This window comes from Morus notabilis, unplaced genomic scaffold, assembly GCF_000414095.1.
Source record: "Morus notabilis unplaced genomic scaffold, ASM41409v2 Scaffold99, whole genome shotgun sequence".
Classification (NCBI taxonomy): Eukaryota; Viridiplantae; Streptophyta; class Magnoliopsida; order Rosales; family Moraceae; genus Morus; species Morus notabilis.
The window spans coordinates 896,710-916,598 of NW_010362482.1; the positions used below are offsets into that span (position 1 = coordinate 896,710).

Consider the following 19,889-nt stretch of genomic DNA (forward strand, 5'->3'; position numbering starts at 1 on the left):
GCCATATGAATATCACAGTGAAAAAGCTGTGTTCTAGTATGAATTTGCTGTGAACTTTTATGTTGTTTAGTAAATTGAATGAAAACACCGGGATTGTAAGGTTATCAACCGTCATTCCGCTGGCGGTTTTGCTAGTCATTTGGTGTCAAAATTCCTTCTCTCCTTTGTGCAAAACCTATTCTTTAATAGTTTCATCATCGCATGAGAGTAATCTGAAAGTTGCGAAGTTACTCAAAGTACAGATTTCTAATCCAGCTAACGTTACCATAAAATGCAAAACTGAATAACAGTTTATCAGGGGTAAGTTTGCGCAAATCGTTTGGCATGATGCTACTTTCATTATGCTATTTCCATGTTGATGCATGCACAGGAGAAACATATTTTTTAAGTACTTTTGGCGAATTTTTGGCAGAAAAAAATAAGGAGCTTCGGTAAATAAAAGAGGAAGAAAAGAAGAGATAAAACCGTTATGATTGTAAGAATGTACAGTGAAAATATACATAAATAGGCCAAGAAAAGTCAACTTCTCTGGCCTAAACGTAAAGACTTGTAAAATTTTTCAGAAAACTCAATAAAGAACGGTTAATTGGTGACTCAATACAAAGATTGATTTTAGTTTTCAGCAAATAAGAAGCTTACAACACCTAAGGATAGAAGTAAAAAATAATAACAGACAAAATAAGGCCAGAACACAAATATTTTTCTCATTAAGGGACCGGTCTAAAACAAATTGACTTTCTCGACGATCTTTAACTTATCCACCATGTTTCGGTCTTTAGTGGATCAAAAGGTAGGCATAAAATGGGGTGGGTTGGATACACCAAGTTGGAGTTGCATTCATATTAGTCGAAGTTCATACTCGCCAGCCATTGTTATGTATCTCACCCATGGAAGAGCTTGGTATCCACTTTTCTCAATGATCTTCAAGTAGCGAACCTGCAAAACCCGGTGCTTTACATAACTGTTGACTCAATAATTCCACCATTTTTTTTTTTTTGTTTAATTATTTGGAATGTAGTTGCCATCACGTTAATTCTGCCCCTTCAAAATACATCTATATCATATAAATGTCATTGAGCAAAGAGAAAGTCGGAGGCAAGATAAGTCTTTCAGATTCAGTTAATTTACAATCGGTTTTTCAGATTAGGTTAATTTACGAACAAGCGAATTCCAGAAAAGTTTTCAACCATCCGAACCATGAAAAAAGATTCCTCCTTGCTCATTCACATACACACCAGAGCCCATTAAGCTAATGAAGTTAAAATATCTGTCAATATGCATCATTGGTATATTGACAAAAGTGTACCAATAAGATTTTTATATCACAGAAAAACGGATGTTTAGTAATGCATACCTGTATTCCAGAAACTGTAAAATATGGTATCTCAAACTTCACTCGTATAGGAGCCTTCCTCTCAGGAGCACCTTCTTCTGCTGTGATACTGGGGAGGCAAAACTCCGCTCTCAACATATACTCCTAAACATTATTTTAAACATTATTCTTCAGAGGAAGCGTACATATTACTCAGCATGTGTAGGCACAACATAATTTCGGACATTACTAAAGACGTAAAGATATTATCAACTTGTACCTTGCCACCAGGAAAAGATCTTATTTTCCAAACCAATGCATCATTCTCAGGAGCATACGCTGCAGATCCCATTGATGTTCTAACGTCAGGATTTGTAGCATCATATGGCACAGGCACCTCAATCTCAACGTTTGTAGCAGTGCTGTAAAATCGGACTTGAATAATTACTAAGATAATTTAAAGTTTATTAAGTGATACAAAACTCAGAAAAAGAGACTAACTAGAGAAATGATTAAACAGTAACCAGATCCTAAGTCCTTGCCATACCACATAATGTAATTAGAATTTTATATATAGATCTCAGTACCTACGCTCCTTGAACTGGCTCCTTGCTTTTACCAAAATCTCAACACGACTCTTTGAATGCCTTTCAACTTGAGCTTCCACCCAAACCAAGGGCTTTACCTGAAATTTGAAATATTTAGCATAACTAAGCAACTCACAAGGATGAAGTAGGAAAAAAGAATTGTGAGGCACAAGTTGAACCTGAGTGCTGAGTCTATAAGTCATGAGATCAAAAGCACCATCAGGAGGTATAAAGGATATTGTGCGGTCATTTTCAAACCGAGCCAAACGCACACACCTAAACCAGAATTTGAGTATGAGAACTGACACAGAAATCAGAAATTTTCAATCTAAAATGCTTGTATGAGTGACAACACAATTCTAGGTAAGTTGCATACTGATGAAACTTGATGTCCTCCAAATCAATGGCCTTCCCTTTTGTTGCTCGGCCTTGTGCCTCTAACAACACTCGATCGTTTAGGCCAAGTTTACATTCAGGCATCCCACTGCAATGAATTTCAACAAGGTCCAGTTCAGTAATACACCCATAATATAAGACAGATTGTGGCAAGAAGAAATGCATTATGGAGTCATTATTGTGTTGACTCAAGTAGATAATAGAGTCCTAGCTGAAAAAATAAAAGGGATATTTACAATTCTATACCCTGTGTTTTGGGTTTACTTAAAAAGTATATCATTGGTTTTAAATCTCATCAAATTACATTAAACACACAAATATATACCATTTCTTAATCAACGCTCAATTTTGACCTCAAAATACCCAAAATGCCCTTAAGAGAAAAATAATGAAAATAAAAGACAACAAAAACCCCTAATAAGTTAAAAGAATAAAAAAGAAAAAAGAACCCAAAAGAAAATTCCCTCACTCCATAGTCCTTCCCCGTTCCCATTTCTTTTCACTCCCAACCACTTAAATCCTCAGTCTTTTTAAGTCAATTTTTTAACGCAGCAAAAAAAAAAAAAAAAATCCTCAACCGTCCTCAAGCCAGTCATTGCCGGAGATCGGAGATCTGTTGGACCTAGTACTCTTTATTATTCACCATTTTCATCATATCTCACATTTGCCTTTTGTTTTCTTTTCTATCTCTCCCTGATACAAAACTTTTGGGTTTCAAATAGTACTCTACGGACACATATCAATATTTGTCTTTTGATTCTGGACATGGGTTTTGAAGCTTCTATGGTAAATGTTGTTGGGTTCTTATATTTCGCATTTTGCTGATTGTGTTCATAGTTTTTTTTTTTTTTTTTTTTTTTTTTTTTTGGTTTGGCCACTTTTTATTAAAATGGTGATTTGTAAAAGTGGGTTGGAGAAAGAGTGAAAATGGGTTTCAATCATAAGAAGAAGGTGAGTTGCACTTTTTGTAGATGAAATCAACAAATGATTACAAGTTTATGTGTTTTAGATTGCAAAGCTCAATATATATATATATATATATATATTTTACCTAATTTTGGGTCAGCACACAGTTTGGTTGATATCGGTTTGTAACCCTGCAATTGAATTTTGGGGATTACACAGGTTATGGGTATAGAGAATTGAAACTATTACAGGTTTGATTTTGAAATTTTGTTGGTGACGAAATCTGGTGCGCATTTTGGCTAGGGGATTTTCTTTTGAGTTTTTCTTTTTTTTTTTTACAGAAAAAAAACTATTACAGGTTTTTGTTGTTTGTTCAATTTTTAATTATTTTCTCCTTTTTAAGGGTCTTTTGGGTAATTCTGAAATTAAAATTGGGCGTTGACCAAGAAAATGTATGGATTTATGTATTAAATGTGATTTGAAGGTATACATCCGATGAGATTAAATATTGAAAGTATACTTTTTAAATAAACATGAAACATAGGGTACAAAAAGGTAAATAACCCAAAATAAAATGGTGCGGGTGTATGGTTTCTAAGGCTGGATTTATTGGACTCCTTAAGAGGACATATGGCTCTTGCATGCATTAACTCATGAAACTGCAGCAGAGCCCGCACAGATGAAATAACTAATAAGTCAAAGGCTAGACAAGGAAAAGCATAATAATAACACACATCCCTTACTAGAGGAAGACAAACAAATCCCAAAAAATGCCAACTCACCTCAAATAAGTTCTCATCTTCAATGCCCCAACAACATCAGACCTCACAATTTGTCCATTGCTGTTAACAAGGATATTAACGCTCTCAACCACATCCAAGAAAACCTGTTAAACAAGGACTCTTATCAGTGACTCCATAGGGTAACACACAAATCACTATTTTCCTAAAAGAAAGAAGAAAGTCTCACTTCATTTTTCTTGTAACGTATTCCTTCACTTCGCCAAGACACAGCATTCGTGACAGCCATTGGAGGCCTCTGTGTAACCTCCATTCTATACGCATCTGTCTTGATAAATTCACTGAGGATCTTTGCTTCAGTGAATTGAGGGTAACCAAAGTCCATAATTTCATCAAGCAACTCATACTGCATAGACAACATGGCATCAGCTCAATAGCGAACCTAACAGAAACTTCACGATCTATCAATTAAGAATTGATTCAACGACAATAAATAAACCAAAATCAATGCCCCATATATCCCCTTACCACAACCACAAAGTTATCCCTAAGTGATTCCTCTTCTAATTCTTCAAAATAATGCTTAAACACCTGCACAAAATTGCAATATCAGGTTCCAATTCAGTATGACACACATGATAATTTGATGTTATACTCTGAAATTCTAATTACCAATAGCCCTTACATCAACTACGCGGTGAAGAAAGAACAGAATGCTGGCGGCATTGCAATTTTGCCTGGCTGCCGCCATGAAGAAAACGTTGTTGTGCTGTATGAACAAGTAGGAGACGCCATTGTCATAAAGAACTGGATCATGAGACTCTGGATCTCCCTGAATCACAATTCAGAAACCACAAGCATTGAACAGATCAAATCTATACTCGCAAATAAAGCTTAACCGATAACTAATTGGAATTGAGCAAGCACAAATCTCTACTAAACCTAACTCAATTGTTAGTTCCTAAGTTTGTTTTCCTTTAAGCACAAACATTAGTAAATTTCTTGTCTTTTCCTTTTTCTCTCTTCACTCGTTTTCTCGGCAACCAATCACTCAACCGGATCTACTCAACTAATTCCGAGATAATTATAGCGAAAAAAAATAGCAACTTTTGAAAATTAAGAGAACGAATTAGGTAAAGGAACCTCTTTCTCAATGAGCTTGGTGAAGAATTTCTCGGCTTGAACGGCCGAGACGTCGCCGCGATAGTCGCGCCAGATCAAAACGCGGCCTTTGATGTCGAGAAGGAACAGCGCCGAGACAGCTCCGGCCATCGGACTTCTTCCTGCGGTTTCCGCCAAATCAGATCAACCTTGCAGAGATCAATGGGATCTGAGAGAAACAAGAACCCACAATCAGGAGAAGTAGACGAAAATGGAGGAAACTGAGGGCTTCGTCAACCATCTAGAAGTTCCTCCACGACACACATCGCCGGAAAAGATGTTCCGTGATCTTAGCTCTCTCAGTCTCTCTCTCTCTCCGACCTCTGAGTCGCAGATCGGAAACGATAATGGAGCAACGAAACTCAGACGGTGAAATGTGGAAGTGGAAAAATGTGTAAAGAATGTTTGCTCCCAAACTGCTACGACGCCGTCTAAGTAGTTTTCCGTTGGCGTTGGTTTATTTCTCTATTTTAGTTTCTCATTTTAAGAATTGTAAGTGAAAATTACGTCCTGAAACGACAACAGTTCAAAAGAACAAAAAGATAAAAACGACAATGTTCTGTATAAATTATATAACGACCATGATACTACGACAACGACTGAAAAACGTCATTGAATTTTAAAACGACAATGGCCAGAATCAGAAAAGATTACTATGTTATCGCAAAACGACATCATGCTAAAACCACAGTTTGAAAATGACATAATCCAGAAACGACAACTAAATAGAACGCCCTTGAAAAACTATCCTTTCAGAAACGACAACATAGACATGATTCATGAAACGACAAAAATGTAGCCTTACATGAGATATCTCTTCGATCTCGATAATAAAGCAATGAACCTTGACGGTGAATATTTTTCGTCTGGTCTTTTTTCATAAAACCACCACAGCGTACAAACGACAACCAGATTTGCAACATTTATCGCCGCAAAAGCCTTTCAATGATCCGAGCTCTCTCTCTCCGATTGAGTCATTGTGTCAGCAACGATGATAGAGTAACGGATGCCGTTAAAGAAAATTTTAAGTTTTCCTTTTTTGGACCTTTCCATTTTAAAGAATTAATAAATTGAATAATAAATTACAATTTGATTAACCGTTGTTGCGATCCAAGGCCATATTTGCTTTTTCATTTACTTGGTTTTTAAAAACCTCTAACAAAAGACAAAAAATTAATGACAACAAGTAAAAACGACAACTTCTTATAAAAACAACAATAATCTAGAAAAACCACATCAACTAAAAAAAACGACTGCATCATGAAAACGACAATATCCCATTGACATGACAACTACCGTTACAAACGATATTGGCTAAAAACGACAATGAATTCGAGAAACGACAACAATCCATAAAGGGCAATAACATAAAAGCCACGAGAACTTAAAACACGAGTGCATCATGGAAACGACAACAGCAGACCGACAAAGCTGATAAAAACGACATCATTTACAAAGGAATAAAAAAGGGAATCTTATACAAAACGACATTAAAAACAACAAGGTGAAAGGCTTCAATGTCCTTGAAAAACGACAACAAGCTAAACAAAGAACAAGATGTAGAAAACGACAACTTAATAAAACTAGAAGACCCTTAAAACAATAGTTTTAGAAAATGGGAAAGCACCAATAGGTAATTTTGATCTGTTAATCTGTACAGTCTATGAAGGAGAACTACTTGAGAACAAAAAGTCACAAAAGTAAACCAGTTTGGAAGTTGCAAGAACTTGAACACCATTTTATTTTTATTTATTTTTTTGCTATATTTTTCTGTTATTTGCTAAACATTTCAATTCCTTTATTAGACAAATCTGGTTAAATTACATTGCTTCAACCTTGATTTTTTTAATTTTTTTTTAATTTTTTAAGATGAGTACAAGGTGTTAAATTCACAAATTAATGATACCAACCACTATACACACATGTTCTCCTTCCATCCTTTCCAGGCTTGTCAATATAATCCCAGAAGCATCAGCAAGTTACAACAGTACCAGCTAAGCTATTTCAGTCACTTACATAAATAATAACATGACAGATATTTGATTTGATTTTTTTTTTTTTTCTTTTCATCTTCCATTGAATACCCCACTGAAGACCTGGCTGCTTCCTCCAAGAGATGCTTCCCACTCAATAGAGGACATTGCAACTTGAGACAACATCACAACAACCTCACTCATCTCTGGTCTGTCCACTGCATCTTCACTCAGGCAAGACTCTGCAATTTCTGCCATCTGAGAGGAAAAGGAAAAAAAAGTTATTTGTAATCATAAGTTAATGTAAAATGTTTAAACAAAAAAATCCCACTTGAAGAGTTTGAGTTGGGGCAGTGCTGGATTGTTAGTGGCGGAAATGGGGTCCATAAAACCTTGTATTTAGAATATTTGGAAGTACAACTGTGGTAGAGCCACATGCAGACTCAGATTTTAAAATTTTTAGTTATATATGTGAAAATGTTTTTAAATTTAAGTTATGTCCCCCTTTACAAGAAAATCCAAACTGTGATCCATTTAATAAAAGTTTCCTTCAAGCCACTGACTACAATGATGAGTGAAATTACCATTAGATTGTAGATAGATTTGTCATATTACGTTTAGTTGGAGGATTCAAACCATGTGATTCGAATCATTTTCGATTTACGTGAATTTTTTGTGAGAGAAAATACTGTAGCGAATCACGAATCATGATTCGAATCAAGGAATGAATCCCTCTACCAAACATCCTATAAGTTGGCGTACCTTGAAGACGTCTCCAATGGGGTAGCTGCCTCGTAGATTTCCATCTATTTCAGCTTCTAAAGCTGACTCTGGGTCTTCAACTTGGAATATACTCTTAATCTGATGATGCGATGAAAATAGATCTCCCCATTATGTTCATTGTTGGGGGCAGATTAAGAAAAAAAGAGCTTGTATGCCCTTTTTTTTTTTTTTTTTTTAAATCTGTTTAGGTACGTATACAAGTACAACCGTGTAACAGCCAATTTTATGCGGGAGAAAAAAGTCTATTTTATTTCAATTATTTGTTTGATAGGCAACATCAAAAGCATGTCTAAACACCATTAGGGGTTATTCGTTTAGAGTTTAACTTAAAAAAAAGTTTGAACTCAAGTTACAATTTTATTTTACGTTCTTTTGTAAAATTTAAGGCTATTCATTTCACCGATTTGAGTTTAAAAATTCGAGTTTTGCTATACTGAAAAACTTTTAAAAACAATCACATTTAATTTTTTTGCTACAGTAAAAAGCTCTCACATAAAATCACATCTTAATTCGAATTAAAAACTCAAATCAGAGAATTAAACATGTCATAAGTTTGAACTTGAATTTGAGGCTAAAATCTGAGTTCAAGTTTCCCCCTTCAACTTAAGTTCTCCATTCAACTCAAACTCAAGTTAATGAACAATATTTTTTTTATTTTTAAAAACGTCATAACTTTTTCGTTTTAATTCCGATTAAAATGATTTTTTTTTCTATGCGTTCACAACGAAGAGACGAATAAAACCCTACCCATATACCCTATCAACAAATTTAAGTTTTGATCCACCCAAACACAAACTCAAATAGATTCTCAATTCAAACCATAACTCAAAATGTGTCCATCCAAACACATACTCAAATTAAAGTCTCAACTCAAACCATACTTAAATACACATTAATTCAAATCAAGTTTTGAACTCAAATCATTTTAACTCAAAAAATGCCAACGAACAAGCTTATATATATGATTCACTAAGATCTTCGGTTGTGCGAAGGTTTGCGTCATTGTGTGTTGTCAAGCTGGGAGAAAAGATTTCAGTAGATATGTATCGAGTTCCAAGTTTAACTTACAATTGTGATCAAAGATTTCATCTTGTTAGGCTCTCGGTTGTCACGGATAAGTGCACGTTTCCCTGTAATCAGCTCTGATAGTACTACTCCGAATGCAAATACATCGGTTTTCGGGGTCACCTGGAGCTCCTTCACCGATCTATTGAAAGATGTATGGTGTCAGAAAAACAATCTACTAAAACGTATGATCGAAGTACTTTTGCTTGCATGGCAGAAACCTCGACCGCTAAGCGCATAAAACTCACTCTGGAGGAAGATAGCCCGGTGTTCCAACCAATCGTGTTGCAATGAAATCACCTTCGTTGGCTCGTCCAACAAGCTTTGCTAAACCGAAATCCGCTACCTGTAGAGAGGGATAGGCCAAGGCAATGCTTAAAAGTATGAGCTAAACATGTATTCAGAAATAAAATTAGAACTACAAAACCTACTATCCAGAAAATTAGAGTTTAAGCATTTCACCGCAGTAAAGATCTGATCATGTTTTAGGTACCTTAGCCTTGAGCCCCTCATCAAGAAGGATGTTACTCGTCTTTATGTCGCGGTGTACATACCGTGCTTTTGTGTGGTCATGAATGTATTCAATGCCCTTTGCCGTGCCCAGTGCAATTTGTGTTCTTGCAGTCCAGGACAGTGGCTGGTGACCTGATTTCAGTACCAACTTTCTGTCAAGTTAATGATCATTATCTCAAGGGAAGTTAAAATCCTGATAAAACCTTGAAACTAATAGGAATTGAATTATTATGGCAAGAAAAAGTTTGATTCAGAGGGAGAAGAAGAGGCAAAAATTGGAATAAAAATATCATTTGATTCGTCGATCCTCAAATGCGAAATCCTCGCATGAATTGCTAAGGATCCAATAAGTCCAACATTGATTCCTTCGGACGTATCTATAGGACAAATGCGTCCATAGTGACTAGGATGGATATCTCGTATCCGAAAACTAGCAGTTTGCCTTGTCAATCCTCCAGGGCCCTTTTCCCGTTTGATAAAGGTGCATTTGGCATATTTTGTTTCATTAATCTGCAATTTGATCTTCTCTCCCTGAGGTGAATTTAAAGTATAAAGTTGCGGCATACTTGGACCAAATAAGCAATGTAGTTTCACTCACTATGATCAAAGTTAAAGACCATGGTCATCCACAAATGCAATGATCAAGTGAGTTACGATAGAATCTGGCTTCATTTGAACGGGGAAAAGGAACCATAACTATATTTTATAAGTTTTTATGTATTTGAGCCCCGAAAATTCCTCACCCGAACTTAGAATCCTGTCACTAGTTGCTTGAAATACCTTGTAGTAATGGATCATGAAGATGATCGCTAAGTGTACCATTCTGAATATACTCGTAAACCAAGTAGAGGTGGTCATCTCCACAAGCATACCCCAAAAGCTCCACCTAAAAGACCGATTTCACATGTAAATCCACTCAATGCTTTTCTTTTGCCCACATTAGAGGTCAGTTAATTTACTCACCACATTTATGTGATGGATCTTGCACAAGACCTTCAACTCCGCAAAAAACTCTTTCGATTTATTCGATCTCATCTTCTTTATGGCAACCTCCTAAAAAGTTTGATTATAATGAGTTATCTTATGAAAAAATCAGTTAGTTTCAGCTAGAAATGGGAAAGAAAATTGAGGAGACTTTTCCATACCTGCTCTCCAAGTACTCCATAGTACACACTCCCATATCCGCCCTCTCCGATTTTCTTAGTCTCATCAAAGTCACTTGTTGCCTCTGCAATCTGCTCAAGACCATAAACCACAGGCCTTTCTGAATCAAAACCTGTAACATCTGTAAAATCACAAGATTTAGATTAACTACATGAGCAGTTTCTGTTATAAGTGATACAAGGCATAGCCAATATGGTAAGAATCATAAACAATAGGCTTCTTTTTCTCATCTAACCTTCCATGGTTTCTGTGCAAACGAAATTCTTGCGCAAGGAATAGGATTTTTTGGCACTCAGAATCTTGGACATTGCTTTTGGATCTTCCTCTTTCTTTTTATGGGATCTTTTTCTTCTGAGAAGGATGACGACCAGGGTGCCGTTTGAAAGCACCGTTACGCTTATCAATATCCCAAGAACAATTTCCCACTTGTGTTTCTTACCTTACGGTAAAAACAGAAACACAAAAACACAAAAAGGAAAAATAGACAACATAGTTAACTCCACTCCTATAGAGAATTCTTCATTACAAATAACAAATATTCTTTTGTTTTTTATTATAAGCCCATGATTGCAATTGTCAAAAAAAGCTCACCATTTTTTGATGATTTAATTCCATTCTTCTCCGTAGGCACATACAACACCCAACCTGGCTCTATGTATGCTGGATTGTCAGCCAAATTTCCATTCAATCTAACCAAGTTACTCAATCTGGCTGACAAGAGAGTTGCAATATCTGATAGCGTGTCATGGTCCTGAACTGTGTAGGTCACAATAATTTGGGAGTCACTTTCGGAACACCCACAAAGAAGATGCATGGTAAAGTTTGTACCCGCCTGAAAGTATTGCAGTTCCTCTTCAAAATTCCAAGCTTGCCCATTATAAAACTTGGCTGAAACATCCAGAAAAGTGTCGTTTAGCTGCACCGCGTAGAGCACGTCGAAGAAATATCCGATGATTCCATGTATGGATGAGCAAGAACAAGGTACATTAATGAGGAAATCTTCCTTGTTTGCATGCATTATAGACTTGATTTGGGATGTATTGACTTTGTAAAAAGAAGCAAGTTGTTCTTTTGTGAAACCATCATTGGTGTGGTATAATGAAGCATTACATGTCCTGAATTGTAGAGAGCAGTTAAAAGGGTACATAAGAGACCTTTTGATGAAAACATGGTATCCAAAAACTCCAGAAAATAGAGTTGTTAAGAGAAGAAGGAGAAGATAGGGAAGGAAATGATGAAATGCCATAGTTGTGGGCATAGGAGTTTTCTCCGCAAAGTACAGAGAGAAGTAATGAAATGTTGTGAGTTACAAACCATTCTTTGTTATCTCTGTCATCACTAGTTTTGTTTGTTTTTCAAGACAAACAAAAAGCAGCTAATTGGTTTGAATTCACATTTTAAATGGGGAAATGCTTAGACAAGCCTATAGCGTTGGACAAATAGAATAACAAGGTCTTAATTTTGAGTATATAAAAATCTATCTATTTCCAGATAGGATTTCATTAATAAATATCTCATCGATGATTACAATTTCACTCATCCTTGACAAAACTTTTTCTTCTTTCGGCTTATCAAATGGCCTTTGCATGGTATCAGGAATTACCAGATCGCCTTATCAGACAACAATGTAAAGCCAAGTGCAGAATCCAGTTAAGGTTCATAAACAATATATTATTGGCCATAAATAGGTCAAATTTGCACCTTATTTGTGCAGTCTGATTCATTAAATTTCTATCAAATTTTACAATCTAAATCAAATTTGACAACTTTTTAACTTTGTGCATGTGATTTTTCGCTTTTATTATTTTGACGACTTTTTATGGACTGTCATATCACATAAGTCAAACAAATGCTAGTTTTATTCACTTTATCAAAATATGTAACGCTAGTAAATCTTATTAAGCCATCCTTATTCCTTAATTATTCTCACCAATTAGGGACTAAACATTATAATATTAACGACCTTGCTTTTGCCGTTAGCAAAGCATGGTTGGTTATTCCTACTTTCTTTCAGAAATGTGTCTCTTTGTATTATAACAGGATATATATCCTTTATGGCCAGTGTATATATATTAGCTGTTAAGTCAAAAATTAAGCATTAAAACCCGAAAAAAAAAGGTCTTTACAAGCCTATGAAGGGCTAAATTGATCTATCCTTTGATTCATTCCATGAACAAGATGGAAGTTGCTCTCTCCTTGGTAGGAAAGATATGGTAAATTTTAAAAAATGCCATTAATAAAGTAATATTATTTTATTTCTGCCGCTGCTGTTATTAAATTTATCTTATACCATTATTAACTTACATGTTATCTTTTCGTAACCGGTAGGTTATCACTTTGTATCATAAAAGTTATTTTTCATAGTGGCATTAAAATTTTATGTAGTGACATAAATAATAGAGTTGGAAAAAATAATAGATTATTGCATACATACATAACATGTTGCAATTTGACTTCTTGTTTAATTCTTTTTTTTGCTTTTCAAAGTTGAGTTGATTATATGCTGAAATTGACTATTAGCTACCTATAATATAGTCTGCAGAAGGTAAAGAAATTGTCCTTAGAGAGAGACAAAGAGCTAACGAAACATGATTAAATTTAACTTGAATGAATGATGGAAGTCAAATACAAGTGCTAGCTTCCTTGTTGTACTTATCGATATTCTTTGCAGGCTAGAGAAACCATATTTTAGGAGTTAGGAGTTTGGAGCAGGACAACAAGAAAGATGTTCCTTTTGGATGAAGCCGGCTAAGCTTTCAGAGCTCTTCCACTTTGTGAGAAGTTTTGGACCACTTGCTCAGGGTGAAATAGAATTATACCACTTTTAGAGAGTTGGAATTGAAATATAATTACCTTTATAAAGAAAGTTAAGCCTAGTCTTCGCATCAAAATGGTATACATGAATAATTGAACTTTAAGTAGCATATAATTTAATTTACGGGTGCAATGACGTAGCAGGCTTATTTAACAACATTTTTTTTTCTTTTGGTAATAATTATATATGGGTAACTCTATATGGTGGGGTACTCCATCGATGGAGTGTTCTTCATGCTATATTATTGACCAAAAAAAAAAAAAAAGTGGGTGTAATGATGTTGTCACGATTTTGAACCTTATTTTTCTTAATAAAATATCTATCCTTGTATATATAGCATGGAATTGAGCCTACGGCACTTTCGTGCTTTACATTTTTCAATTCCAAATGTACAACGAAAAAAAAAAAAGTGATTAAGAAAAGAGGTTTAGGTTTGAATTGTACGGTAAAAAGTAAGCTCTTCATAGTAACACAACGGTTATTGAAGAATGTGATCACATGCCCCAGTGTCTAAATCCAAATCAAATATAATTATAAAAATACCATATATAATTTCTTAGATGTTTAATAATTAATTTTTCCTAAAGAGTTAGGCAACATAATTTTTGTTTTGAAGCTAGGAAATAGAATACATGGTACTAATTTCTTTATATCTATATCATATTGTAGTGTTTTCAATTAGACTTTGTCATAATTTCAAAAATTCGAATAATAGTCAATTAAAAAACATATGATAATTAGAATTGTAGTGGAAGTTATTCAACATCAAATTTTTAAACTTTAGAAAAAAAAATAAGAAATCAGAAACTTCAAATTCTTACAATTGTTTTGTTATTACTCATGAGTATGAAGAACATATGATTGAAGTAATTTGAGTGAAAAAAGAGGTTTCAATTAGCATTAGATATCTTATGATTAGTGTGTGTACAAAGGTATGAGGTGAAAAAAAAAAAAGTATGAGGTGTATGAGAAGGCATAAGCCATGTGGTTTAATCTACACCATTGCAGAAAACTAGTCTCAATAAAGCATACTCACAGTTAGTATATGTAGCTAAAGTACTAACAAAAATAGGTTATGCATCACAGGGAAAAATTCATTATCTACAAATAGGTTGTGCATATGTTTGGTTGTTATAACAAAGTTAAGTTTTTTTTTTTTTTTTTTTTTTTTTTTTTTTTTTTCTTTCTCGTGTTCTTGTTTCTCAACTAAAAGATTCTCGTTTTATAAATTTTACAAAAATAAATTAAGGCCTGAGTAATAGGATTTTTTTAGGGGGGAAAAAAAAAACTAATTCGTATTCAATATTTTGAGGTGTAAAGGTGATCAGTTAAGAGTTTCTAAACAAAGGAACCTTGAGGTGTAAAGGTGATTAATTAATGATTCTAATAACGGCCCTTGACTCAAGGGGGGTCCTTTGCCAAAGGAGGACCTTGCAGTTGCCACAATGTCCTTACCCTTGAGTCGTCATTGCTAAAAAATAGGAGGAAAGAAAATTAATCCAACACGGTTTATGGAGAAAGTTTGTTTCGGAGGCAAATCTTATGTCAAGTCTAGTCTTTGCCATTGCCATTCACTTTGACAAATCTTTGAACGTGAAGATGAGAAAGTGTCATGTAGTCCTAACGACGATCTTCGCCTTCTCAATGATCGTCCTTCCTTTGGGGGCTTTCGCAGGCGGTGGCCACCACACAAATGGCAGCCACCATTTGCATGTAAAATACTACAGAGATAAGTGCCCTCAAATCGAATTTGTCGTAGCTAAGGCTGTAGCCAGGGCCTTTGCTAGTGATCCAAACGTTGCAGCTGGCTTAATCAGGCTCTTTTTCCATGATTGTTTCATCACGGTAAGTTGTCAATGCGTTATCTATTTCCAGCTTCAAAATTTTGAGGTCATTTAACTTATGTAAACTATTACAGGGTTGTGATGCGTCTATTCTGTTGGATTCCACACCCACCGGTGAGCCTGTTGAGAAGATTTCACCTGCCAATGGCAAAAATGTTAAAGCTTACTATGTCATCGATGAGATTAAGGCCCAAATAGAGCGGGAATGCCCGCAGACGGTGTCTTGCGCAGACATATTGGCATATGCGAGTAGAGAATCCGTTTTCCTATCGGGACTTCCCTACTACCCCGTCCAAGCTGGTCGCCGCGATGGATTCACTTCCCGTGCTTCTAATATCATTGGAAATATCCCCTTTCCCACGATGTCTGTCGACGCGATGATAGAAGTATACGCTCGCAAAGGCTTGACCCTAAAAGACTTGGTTGTTTTAGCCGGTGCACACTCAATCGGCAATATACACTGCAAGATGTTTGATTACAGAATATATCTCAATTTAACTGATACAAAAGTCCCTCCAATGGTCACATCCTTTGCTGCTTATCTGAAAACAAAGTGCCCGTCGCCAAACTTAGGGACTTGGGAAGAGAGAGATAAGGTAATTGTGCAGTTTGATCCGTTCTCACCATTCAGACTCGACAATACATTCTATAAGAATTTGTTGAGAGGGAGAGGGTTGCTCCAATCGGATCAGGTATTGGTTTCTGATCGGCGGACACGGCGGATTGTGCGTGACATGGCTTTTAATCCGGAAGTATGGAGCCGGAAGTTTGTCCGTGCCATGATTAAGATGGGAAATGTGGATGTCCTCACTGGAAATGAAGGCGAGATAAGAAGAAACTGTCGGATATTCAACTAAGGATATCTTGTTTTCAAACTCCCTGGGTTTTATCCCATGCCGAGTTTCTCATTGCCATCAATCTATTAGTATGTCTAGTACATGATTTGTTGATTGGTTTTAATTTTAATTTCTGTACATTTACAATATCTCTGATCAAAGAAACATTGGTCCGAGCACAAGTTCCATGGAGAAAGCTACAGAGCTAAGACGTTATTTAGCTAATGTGAATTCCAAAAATCAGAAACATGAGTACTGTACAGTTAGACTGGAAAAAAATGACAAAACGAATATGAAATGCCAGCTTTAATCCACGGAAGCTAAAAACAAATGCTTAACTGCTTGCAGTTACTACGCAAAGCAACCAACAATTACAACGTTAGACCACCATCCATGTCATTGATAACTTTCTCCACTTTGATCAGCATATCTGGCAACAACAGAAAAGACCGAGTTTCAAATAATAGTAAATGAACGAAGTTTTAAGAACAGAAGCGATTAATAATTAGCATTAAAATTTCAGAAACAAGTAAATCTCTATGAGACCAAAACAGACATCCATTTTGAGTAACACTGTCTTTGGACACCAATAAATTATACAAAAATGGTTCCACAGTTTGCTAAGCGCCTTTTTTCATAAGAAAAGGTAGAAAAGAAGGACCGCGCATGACACATCAGGCATAACAAACAATTATGCAAGAAAAAGTTGGTGTACTTTAAACAGCCAAAATCAAACATTGGTTGTGTATGACATACCCTGGAAGGAAGAATCTTCCATGAATTTCTGCAATACATCGAAAATCAGTATTAATAAATCTATAGTTTCGCATGGTATTAATCAGGCTGAGTAGTGAATGTATGTACATCTTCAAAAGTGCAATATAATAACAGGCACGGAAGATAATACTTTCGGATGGCCTAGATCATTCTTTAATACCACAAGACCAAATAAATGGAAGAAAGAGATACCGCAATTTGTGATTTGAGATGGACTTCCTCGAATTCAGTTGGCTCTGCTGCATCTAACATCATTAAATAAAAGATAATAAATCATCATATGGGATCATAAAACATTTTCAGGTCTGTAACTGAGGAAATTTGTTTACCTTGTTCAACGATGGGGCAATAATCGGTCAGCAATGAGGTGAAGCTGGGTGGAAAAGCCGCAAAGTTGCTTTCGAACTTGTGAGTTGGTACTGTTTCCTGGATAAAAGTCTGTTGCCCTGTTTTGTTGTTTGAGATTACTGGCAGGTCGGGAGTAAAATCCAGAACAGGAGCAGGAGTCAAGAAACTCGAGTCCTGAGAAGCTCTGCAAACACAAAAAGACTTTATCAGGATATCGCTTAAAAATTTAAAATTTTTCCTTAAAGTTTATATCTCCTCCTAAGAGAAGGAATGAGTTAGACTGAACTATAGCAGGTTGTTTTTTACCGGTAGAGGGATCTATTAGAAGACATGAACTCCGACTGTGATGAAATTGCAGATCCAAACCCACTGCTGAGAGGTTCAGTTTCACTTTCAATCTTCAATATGTCCTGAAAAAACAAATCCAAACAAAACACAACCATTGCAAGACATAAAGCTTTTGAAAAAGATGATTGACTATTTACTGACAGAACTTGAAACTACAGCTTCCCAGGTTACAACTCTAGGGGTAATGGAGTCACCTTCAAAGTGCTTATAAATGCCTCTGTTTCAGAAAGTGTTGAAAACCGCAAACCAAACTTCTCTATCTGCTCAAAAAGACCCCAAGAAAAGAGAAGAGTTACTAACTTTTTTAAGCCCTGGGATGCAAAGACTAAAAACCAAAAGAACACAGAGTAGCTTACTTCGGCTGCAGAATTTCGGTAGCTAACAAATACTGATCTGGTTCCCCTGGCAGGAAATCCAGAGACGCACGAGACTTGAGGCCACGAGATGTGCAACTTTGAAACGTAATGCTCTTCCTGCAACACGATGAAATCATACGTAGGGTTTCAAAACCAGTGGTGATCTTCCTCTAAAACCGAGGCTTAAGTTTCTACTAAACAGCAAATGTTGAATTGCGTAAAAGGAGAGTTCCTTCGATCTGAACCTAAGGATCCGCACGAAACCTAATCTCGAAGAATAATAATTCAAGGAAATTAACATATATAATAACTGATTGTCCAAAATCCCAAAGTTTATTATCCAGAAAAATCATTTAAGAACTCTCTAACTCCAAAATCTTCAATGATACAAAATTGGACGCAACAAAATGTTCTATAATGCAACAATGAAAATGCTGTGTAATGTTCTACAAACTAATGTGCCGTACCATCTATATTCAGGTGAATTCCGCTCATCTGTTTGTCCAGCGTAAAAATGATGCAGATCAAAGCAACAGAGGTTTAAATTACTTCAAAACTAAATCTAGATTTCCCTCGAATTTCTCATAATCCAAACGGAATCCACAATCGAAGACCTCAGCTCATCCAAGCAAGCAGAAGAAGTAAAATCCAGAACAGAAATCGAAAGAAGAAAACCAGAAACGACAAGAGCAAACGGAGTCGTGACCTGCATTTTGCCGCCGCAGAAGACAGTGAGGACGACGTCGGAGCTGGAGCGGAGGACGACCAGTCGCAGCACGGCGGGAGACGAGGAGGTGAGCCAGGTGCCGAGCGGGGGACGGTTCCGCAAGTACGGAGGGAGAGGGACGAGATCGGGAGACGGCGATGCCAGCGGAGGATAGCCAAAGAAGCGGGAGTACTGGACCTCCCATTGCTCTCTAATGGCGGTCACCAGCTCCTCGTCGTGATGGCTTGGTATCACTGCAACAGCCAGAGATCCCGCCATTTCTGTCTTTTCTTTCGCTCTGTGGACTGATCAGGGCATTCGAAAATGGTGGGGACAAATTCGGGAATGAGCTTCTTTTAGGAGGCTTGTCCATATTTATATAGGCTTTTTAGCCGGGAAAAAAAATATATTTGATCCTTTAAATTTTCTTTTAGTCTCTAAATGACAAAATATTAACAATTGGCTCCAATAATCCAATTAGCATTTTAGCAATCCTTCATAAGAGTTATTTTTATGGTTAATCCTTAATAAAAGTTAAGATTTAGACAGAATAGTTACAATTCTTTATATGCGTAGGTCCCCTTAGAGCTAAAATGAGATAACAATAACAATTGACTTTTAAATTAATTGTTACTATTTTGACAATTAAATAAATTACTAAAAAAAAGTTGAAAACATTTGATTGTCAAACCTTGCATTTTTCAAATGAGCTAAGAATTAGGCCCCGTTCATTTCACCGATTTAAGTTTAGAATTTAAATTTTACTACAGTAAAAAGCTCTTAAAAACAGTCACAGTCACATCTAAATTTTTGCTACAATATAAAGCTCTTACATAAAATCACATCTCAACTCAAATTAAAAACTCAAATCAGCGAACTAAATGAACTCTTAAAATCCTGATGTATACATACTTGATGATTGGTTCTACTTCTGATCAAGTTTTTCATTCATATTATCATGATTGATTTTTGTAAATGAGTTCGTTATGAGTTAAATTTTTTGAACTTTAGATAAATTTTCATTTTACCTTCTCAAGTTAAAATACTAGTTAAAATTTTCCTAAACAATAAAACAATTGTAAAATTCAAATTAGTTGCGTCCAATTCCAAAACCAAAACCACAATTCCTTCCTTATTCATTTGATGGATATGTCTGGGAGAAATCAACTTGGCATTTTGAAGTTTGGGCCTTTGGGGAGTAAAATGAGAAATTGACCAAAGTTTGAGGAGTTTATAAAATTATCCTGAAACTTATTTAA

General features: G+C 35.8%; 4 protein-coding genes across 4 annotated transcripts; 1 reads left to right on the plus strand and 3 right to left on the minus strand.

Annotated features, from left to right (window-relative positions):
* Positions 1-681: 681 nt before the first annotated feature.
* Positions 682-5,511, minus strand: LOC21410300 (AP-1 complex subunit mu-2). Its single transcript, XM_010102078.2, has 11 exons — positions 5,085-5,511; positions 4,627-4,773; positions 4,470-4,532; positions 4,171-4,347; positions 3,984-4,087; positions 2,276-2,383; positions 2,079-2,175; positions 1,900-1,997; positions 1,593-1,734; positions 1,355-1,477; positions 682-936 (listed from the first exon to the last, which is right to left on the minus strand). The coding sequence occupies exons 1-11, from the start codon at positions 5,211-5,213 to the stop codon at positions 838-840; spliced, it is 1,287 nt and encodes a 428-aa protein (XP_010100380.1). The 5' UTR covers positions 5,214-5,511; the 3' UTR covers positions 682-837.
* A 1,657-nt stretch (positions 5,512-7,168) lies between these two features.
* On the minus strand, positions 7,169-11,846 carry LOC21410301 (lysM domain receptor-like kinase 3). The gene is made up of 10 exons (XM_010102079.2): positions 11,192-11,846; positions 10,836-11,039; positions 10,582-10,721; positions 10,400-10,489; positions 10,217-10,322; positions 9,417-9,568; positions 9,172-9,269; positions 8,927-9,065; positions 7,838-7,936; positions 7,169-7,333 (listed from the first exon to the last, which is right to left on the minus strand). The coding sequence occupies exons 1-10, from the start codon at positions 11,844-11,846 to the stop codon at positions 7,169-7,171; spliced, it is 1,848 nt and encodes a 615-aa protein (XP_010100381.2).
* A 3,775-nt stretch (positions 11,847-15,621) lies between these two features.
* On the plus strand, positions 15,622-16,116 carry LOC21410302 (peroxidase 5). The gene has a single exon (XM_024168233.1). The coding sequence runs from the start codon at positions 15,622-15,624 to the stop codon at positions 16,114-16,116; it is 495 nt and encodes a 164-aa protein (XP_024024001.1).
* A 350-nt stretch (positions 16,117-16,466) lies between these two features.
* On the minus strand, positions 16,467-18,954 carry LOC21410303 (protein POOR HOMOLOGOUS SYNAPSIS 1). Its single transcript, XM_024168270.1, has 8 exons — positions 18,631-18,954; positions 17,925-18,041; positions 17,763-17,828; positions 17,527-17,630; positions 17,202-17,404; positions 17,065-17,117; positions 16,852-16,879; positions 16,467-16,525 (listed from the first exon to the last, which is right to left on the minus strand). Exons 1-8 carry the CDS (start codon positions 18,907-18,909, stop codon positions 16,467-16,469), a joined length of 909 nt encoding a protein of 302 aa, XP_024024038.1. The 5' UTR covers positions 18,910-18,954.
* Between the last annotated feature and the right edge of the window lie 935 nt (positions 18,955-19,889).

What these genes read in the sequence shown, in the direction of transcription:
- LOC21410302 (XM_024168233.1), top strand. Translation starts at nt 15,622, where the DNA reads ATGTCTGTCGACGCGATGATAGAAGTATACGCTCGCAAAGGCTTGACC.
- LOC21410301 (XM_010102079.2), bottom strand. Translation starts at nt 11,846, where the DNA reads ATGGCATTTCATCATTTCCTTCCCTATCTTCTCCTTCTTCTCTTAACA. An exon ending in AGATCCATCACATAAATGTG is followed by an intron (nt 10,323 to 10,399) that starts GTGAGTAAATTA and finishes TCGGTCTTTTAG; the next exon opens with GTGGAGCTTTTGGGGTATGC. An exon ending in TCATGATCCATTACTACAAG is followed by an intron (nt 9,569 to 10,216) that starts GTATTTCAAGCA and finishes TACTGAAATCAG; the next exon opens with GTCACCAGCCACTGTCCTGG.
- LOC21410300 (XM_010102078.2), bottom strand. Translation starts at nt 5,213, where the DNA reads ATGGCCGGAGCTGTCTCGGCGCTGTTCCTTCTCGACATCAAAGGCCGC. An exon ending in GAGGACATCAAGTTTCATCA is followed by an intron (nt 2,176 to 2,275) that starts GTATGCAACTTA and finishes ATTCTGGTTTAG; the next exon opens with GTGTGTGCGTTTGGCTCGGT. An exon ending in GATCTTTTCCTGGTGGCAAG is followed by an intron (nt 1,478 to 1,592) that starts GTACAAGTTGAT and finishes AATAATGTTTAG; the next exon opens with GAGTATATGTTGAGAGCGGA.
- LOC21410303 (XM_024168270.1), bottom strand. Translation starts at nt 18,909, where the DNA reads ATGGCGGGATCTCTGGCTGTTGCAGTGATACCAAGCCATCACGACGAG. An exon ending in ACCGAAATTCTGCAGCCGAA is followed by an intron (nt 17,829 to 17,924) that starts GTAAGCTACTCT and finishes CTTTTTGAGCAG; the next exon opens with ATAGAGAAGTTTGGTTTGCG. An exon ending in TTGCCCCATCGTTGAACAAG is followed by an intron (nt 17,118 to 17,201) that starts GTAAACAAATTT and finishes TAATGATGTTAG; the next exon opens with ATGCAGCAGAGCCAACTGAA.